The sequence below is a fragment of the Chelon labrosus genome, assembly GCF_963514085.1.
Source record: "Chelon labrosus genome assembly, chromosome: 4".
NCBI lineage: Eukaryota > Metazoa > Chordata > Actinopteri > Mugiliformes > Mugilidae > Chelon > Chelon labrosus.
This window is the reverse complement of record NC_140340.1, coordinates 16,721,999-16,728,701: the sequence shown is the minus strand read 5'-3', so window position 1 is coordinate 16,728,701 and position 6,703 is coordinate 16,721,999. Positions and strand designations below refer to the sequence as shown.

General features: G+C 41.2%; 1 protein-coding gene across 2 annotated transcripts in view; it reads right to left on the bottom strand.

The window, feature by feature from the left end:
• Nucleotides 1-239: 239 nt before the first annotated feature.
• LOC311487009 (acid-sensing ion channel 1) overlaps nucleotides 240-6,703 on the bottom strand; it is a 154,371-nt gene continuing 147,907 nt past the window's right edge. Inside the window, exons 8-11 of one of the 2 annotated variants that reach the window (XM_084543091.1) lie at nucleotides 3,452-3,543; nucleotides 3,066-3,145; nucleotides 2,266-2,367; nucleotides 240-1,607 (exon numbers count right to left, since the gene is read on the bottom strand). In XM_084543091.1, coding sequence (XP_084399217.1) covers nucleotides 1,512-1,607; nucleotides 2,266-2,367; nucleotides 3,066-3,145; nucleotides 3,452-3,543 — 370 coding nt within the window. In that variant the 3' untranslated portion in view covers nucleotides 240-1,511. Of the gene's footprint in view, nucleotides 1,608-2,090; nucleotides 2,368-3,065; nucleotides 3,146-3,451; nucleotides 3,544-6,703 lie in introns of those variants that run through there. The other variant, XM_084543090.1, reaches the window with a different exon arrangement.

The following is a 6,703-nucleotide window of genomic DNA, read 5'->3' as shown; positions in this document are numbered from 1 at the left end:
TTCTGTTTGCCTCTTGAACCAAACAAGATGGCCCAGCCCAGCCTCAAGCAGATGAGCCCCCCCCCCCCCCCCCTTGTCTCCATATGAGCTGGGTCCTGTTTAAAAGGAGGTTTCAGGCTGGGCTCTGTAAAGCATCATCTTGAGACAATTAATTGAATTAAAACCTCAGAAGGCAAACAATTTTCCAAAATGATATTTACATTTTATTTATGCTTTGATAACTAAATAGATCAGCCTATTACCTGGAAGATGGAGACAGGATTATCAGGCAATACTGAGCAGGTTTTTATATGAAAGGAAACAAAAAAAACAACCGAAAAAACAGTCGGATCAACACGATATTAATCATATGACAATATATCAAGAAGAATAGTACGTTTTCTTTTACATCACCTCTACATACTGGCGGTATTGTGCTTTGATAAGACTTTTGCAACTAGAACACGGACACATAAAAAAAGTTTAACAGCCCCCACAAGGTTTTTCGGCGATCAACTCTGAGAGTAAATGAAGCTGAGTGAAGATTGTTCGACTCATCGGGCACATGTGAAAATGAAATCATAAAAGAACAAAAAAAAAAAATAATAATGGTTTTGAAACGAAATTAGATGCAGCTCATTCATTTGCACAGTCATCACACTCTCCCTCCACACACACACACACAGAAATATATGCAGATGCATCATTCTACTTTCCCCATATATCATCGAGGCAAACTTGGTAATTATAATGTATATGTATATATATATATGTATATATATAGAAATATATATAAATCAATCGAAATCTGAAATGAAATGAAAAACATGCACCGGACAAATACAAGCATGCATTTACATGATGAGACCTGAAATCTTCACCAGTACATTTTAAGTTGAAGATGACGCACCTCTACCACCGCGACCCCCAGAAAAATGCCCCTGCGCGCCCCGACTACACTCATCATGAACGAAGATACATTCTCGAACGAACTACACAGCTGTTGTCTTATGAAGCGCCGCAACAGTTTACAGATGTTGCTACATGTACGGGGGGGGGGGGTAAGCAGTATGGATATTTGTCACACGAGCAAGCCAGGTGTTGTGCGGAACCATCATGTGTTGCCGTGTTATATAAAGGCATGGGGGCTCTTTTTTTCTGATCTGCTGTCTATGGTGAGGTAACTGTACATGTTCCCTTATTAACCTTTGCATTTTTGATCTTTTTGTCTTTTGAAAGAGATGTCCGTGTTGGCAAGGTGTCTCCATGAGCATCCTTTGCGGCAGTATTCCAGAGGTGCTGCGTGAAATGTTCTCCGGAAAAATTAACAGATTTTCTTTGTTTTTTTTTTACCTTTAGGATTTCCTCTTCACGTGGGTGAAAATTCTTTGTTTGATTTGTCAGTTTTTAATGTAAAAAGTACGTCGGCTAGACGCAGCCTCAGTTCCTCACCCTCCCTGCGTTGGATAGTTCTTGTTGTATGGTTGGCTTTGGTTGCATAACGCGCACTTTGATGCTTCACCCGGTCCTGCTCAGCAAGTGAAGTCTTCAAAGTTACCCTGGCCCGGATGATGAGGTAGCATGTTGCCAGGATATGTTGATGGCGTACGCAGGTTCTCACAAGGAGCCTGAGAGAGACATGCAAAGAGACGGACAGGTGAGGTAAAGCAGGAAGCAGGACAAAAGTGATCAGCAGGAAACGTGCAGAGTGGAAGAAAAACATCATAAACAAGCGCCCAGAAAAACCTGACATGAGCAACTAGCTGGGCCAGGAGGCGAGAGGAAATAGATTTGTAAGCTAAAAAAATGATGAAAATAATGACGGTGGATAGGAAGGGGAGACTACCGAGTGAGTGAGGAAAGCAGATCAGAGGAGGAGCATGTCTTTGCATTTTTCTCTGCCTGGGCTCTGACTTACAATTAAAGTGAACTGGCTTCATTTACACTTGGAAATAAGTGAGCTGTCACACCTTCCAAAGGTCTCATTCCCGCCTGTCCCTGCTGGTGCTCTCCCCCAGCTTTGATTAAATTCAAGCCACTTTTCGCTTTCCTACTTCTCCCTCCCTCAATTTTCCCTTCCTCTTTTCACAGTCACTTTTGTTTGCTCCCATTTGTGTCTCTCAAGTCTTTCCCTCCATCTTTCTCCTCTCCACCACCACCACTACTGTTTCATCCTCCTTCATCCCCCTTGTACAGTTGAGACCAACACAGACAAAGAAGAGAGTGTGCCCCTGTCAAGGCAACGCAGTCTGACACAGTGAAAGTACTTAGCAGCAGCACACTGACATGGCGTTTCACATCATCCAGGATCAGCACAGCTCCCCGGTCATTGTTGTTGGGGCTTTTGCGTTTCTTCTTCAGGCATCGGCACATCTTGTACTTCATCACCTGAAAGCAGACGAGGACATCCATTACTGACCTTTTGTGTTTTTTTTTGTTTAGTTTTGTTTCTCGAGTTCACTTTTGAGCCCCTGCAAATAAGGCACTCAGGGTAAAAATGGTTGCAGTTCCCAAACATTTCCTCTAATGTGCACGTGAACACTTTAACACCATATAATTGATAAACAGCTAAAATGATGAAAATGTGTCCAGACATTTACCTGCACATAAATCTATAAACACATGCCGCTTTTTTCTCCGTCCATCTCACACACTCTTCTTTAATCAAGGATTAACAGACACACACACACACACACACACACACAAAAAAAAAAAACACTCTGCATTGCCGGTGAGAGGAAGAATGCAGCCCAGAGTTGCTCTAATGAGAATGGACAGAGACATCCTGACTAATCTAAAATATAATACATTCAAAATGTTAATGTATTCAGCGTTGCCGGTGCTGAGATGTGTGCATGTCGTTCAGAGATGGGCTGCCGCTTTGCGAGGGATGGGGCGTCCGTCACGCTCGCTAAAACACGTCCTTGTGCGGACGGTAACATTGTGTGAAAAACTCAATTTTGTGAGCGAGTAATTCCATAATAATAATAATAGGAGTAATACTGCGGAGGCACAAATTACCACAGAAATACATTAAAGTCGATGTTAAATCTAAGGGAGAGAGTCCCGATGGAGACAGGTTGTACCTCATATAGATAGTCAAAGAGTTCAAGAACGGTGAGGATGCTGGCTCCGATGAAGAGACCCATTTGACCTCCAATATCACCTGGAAAGACAATTACGAAGGCATCAGTTTTAGGTGGAATTTGTGTCAGAGCCCTTCATATGAAACAGACATCAGGGTTAACTCTAAATTTAAATCTTAAAGGAGAGAAATAAGACAGAAGTGTTTGCAAATATGAAAAATGACAACAGATTAAAGAGACAGCTTTGCGTCTTCCGGGACTTGAACACCTATTATAAAAAATGCATGCAGTTGCTGTTACTGTCACTTCAGTTGATAAGCATGAGTCATGCTGCACACTGCATATTATCTATTCCCAGGAAAACACTTGACTGTTCTTTTTCTTACCCAGAAGGCCTGCCAGTTCGTAGGCCTTCTTTTGTTCAATAGTTTCGTAGTTCAGCGCTTCAAAGAAGATGTCCAAAACCAGAATGTTATCACTGTAAACAGAAAGGGGAAAAGCACAGTCTTCAGTCACACATTCAAATGTCTCGCTCTACATTTTACGCACGTCTCTATCAGAGCATCCTCAGGCGGAGAAGTTGACTGGTGAGTCTGCCACTTCCTGCAGATAACACCGCAAATGTGTCAAGTTGAGCAAATAACCTGCTACCGCTAACTAATTTCCCCTAGGTGAGTCTGCTCATTGAATATCACAAGGGAAATGATGACAGTTGTTTGATTTCATACTGCGTTAATGTCTGAAAATCAGGACATCAGCAGAAAGAAAAAGAAAAAGGGATTAGTTTCAAGGCCCAGGGCGAGACAGACTATTATTTTGATTCTTGAATATCCTCTCTGTGGGTGAAGTCAGACTACACACACTCCTCTGGGGCTGAGATCAAAACCACAGCTCGACTTTGTAGTTTTATTCCTTAAAATTAAGCCAGAACAATTGTTGATCCGCCAGCCCCCAAAGGAAACTCCGGTATAGCCCGGTGATTACATTATCCGCTGTAATTTTCATTTATTCGTTTAAAGTCGAGATGAAGACGAACTAATACAAAATGAACACACATCTGAATGTTCCCTGAGCCGCATGGGACGCGTTATACACGCAGCTCCTTCGTTTTTGCAGCACTGATTTTATTAAACAGTCATAAAACATCATGAAAAACCATCATCGCACATTTAATTCCTCATCTGGTAAGGTAATCTAGGATAGCGATTCCCGACAGACGTACTCTCATGATGAGACACCTTCCATCAAAAGTGGCTCAGCTCCATTAAACGTCTTAGAAAGCCAGCATGTGCAGCACCAGGACACACATGAACGGGATGCAGCCTTGAAGCCAAAGCACAGATACTTTAAATTAAGGAAAAACTCCTTATTACCTTACCAGTATATCAATTATTTATAGTTTCCTGATGCTATTATACACCTATTTTTATCTTTTATTTATTTCTAAATATACCCCGCTGTTTTTTTAAACAGTAACTAAATTAAACAGTGCAGTAATCACTAATCCTTTTAAAATCCATCCCTCCATCAGTTTCGGAACTCTATTCTTTTCTTGGTCTGTGAGCACAGTGTGCTGGTCATTTGTGGAGCAGGGTCGAGGTAGTTAAGGTGACCATCATCAGTCCTAACTTTTTTTTGAGGTCGCTAATCGCATTTTTCATACTGTGGTTCTGCTTTTAAATGATCCGATTCATGCTTGGAACAATAACCGCTCCTCGTCGTCGCCAGCAGCCTCAGCTACATTTTAATTTTCAGTGCTGCTGCTCTGAACTAAACCTGCCGTTTACTTCAGTTATATATTAAAAGTATCTAGACTTAGGCCGTGTAACAGGCCCCAAACACAGCATTTTATGATGTATCTTTGCTGCAACAGTTTATCCATTACTTTTAGTTCAACCGTTTATATGTCAGTGTTACTTTTTACTTTTTATTTGTTCATCCATTCAACACTTGTGGCTGACTGTTTCGCGGTCTCACCTTACACGAGCAAACTGTCATACAGTCAGTGTTTAGGCGTTGAAGCTGATCCAATGTGTGGGTTTGTTTTTAATCAAGCTGCTTTTTCTATTTTTAACAAATTCATTGAGCATGTTTATTTACCTGCCACTTGCAAAGGTTAAAGAATTATTATGAAACTGTGTTTAATCAGAGACTTCTCAAACACTGCACACACCTCTGGGTTTATGTGACCCTAGTTTGGAGTCAGAGATCTGGATGGGTTTTATCTGACGCTCCTGGGTGTTTCACCAGATTTCTATGCCTCCTGTGTGAGGTGTCATCTGGAAGTTTGACAGATGCTCAAACCCCCCCCCCCCCCCCCCCCCACAACCCTGTCAGATGTTCTCACTGCTGAGTGAGAAACCTGAAATACATCTGATCAGAGCTGCTGTCAAACAGCCGATTAAGCTATGTGTCTAACTGTCTCTCTTTCTCCGTTCATGGTTGCCAGCAGAAAGACAAGACAGTCGGCTGTCACGGACTTCGGTTTCACACCACCAAACACTGTGCAGCCCAGAAACCAGAACGCTTCAGCTAATCTTCATCAGGACGGCTTGGAAATATGGTCAGGCAAAAAATGAACTGGATGGATTCACATATGTCCACAGGGAATTAAAAAAAGGGAGAAGTAAAAGGTTTTTACAGTTCTGGCTACATACGGTGTAATCATCTTGTCCTCAGCGACTCTGCTGGGAATGACAGATAAAAGATTCAACTATTATTGTACCCTCTCCTCATTTTCTCGAACTGCTTCTGATCTTTTCAGAGTATTTAGCCAAGAAACACTCAATACTTGGCCGATTAATTTAGTTAAGCTCTGACTTGAGCTCCTTATTCAACAAAAGAAATTCGAGATTTAGAAAGTGAATAGGCCACAACGGCCACTGATGAGTATTTAAGCAAACTAGATCAACCCAAAACACATCAGTTTCACTATGCAGAGGAGGGAGTCTGCATAGATGATGGGACATTGTATCAAGATTGACAGCGCTGCCTTAATGGTTCAAACAATTTGCCCATTCAGAACAAAACGCAATCAGAAGAGGGTGACCTGAGCAAGTTTAAATTTAAATTTAAATTCAGACTGAAATGGGTATAAACCTTGGTAATGCGTTGAATGGGAAAATATCAGCACTTAATAACCATGTAAACACTCGATCCTATTCTTTCTCTGGTTGGAATAAATAAATAATTCGTGCAGGTTTCAGGGTAAACATCAGATAATATGGTACATTTCCGGGAGGGACAAAAACAAGGACACTACAGAACAAAGAGTTGTTGAAGCAAGTATTTAAAAAGATGAGCAAAGCTCAAATTGTGAGCAGTGCTGCTGAAAATTTGGGTCAATCTTTGTCATCGTCTTCTATTCAGTCTTGTTAATTCAAAAGTGTCTTCATATTTCCATTATATTTGAGCTCCATATTTGAGGCATGTCAAGAAGTGAAATTCAAAGGTTTTGGTTCACGTAAACACAAATATCTCATCTGATAATTTTCTGAATAGTTCGTGTAAACAGTTAAGTTAGAATCAGAAGACGCAAATGCAGCAAGCTACGTTTGACTCTTGTCAGCAGTGAAAAGCTTAATAATGACAGAAGGAATTTCATCGCAGAAGAGAGAGAACTACTAGTAGCAGTTCAA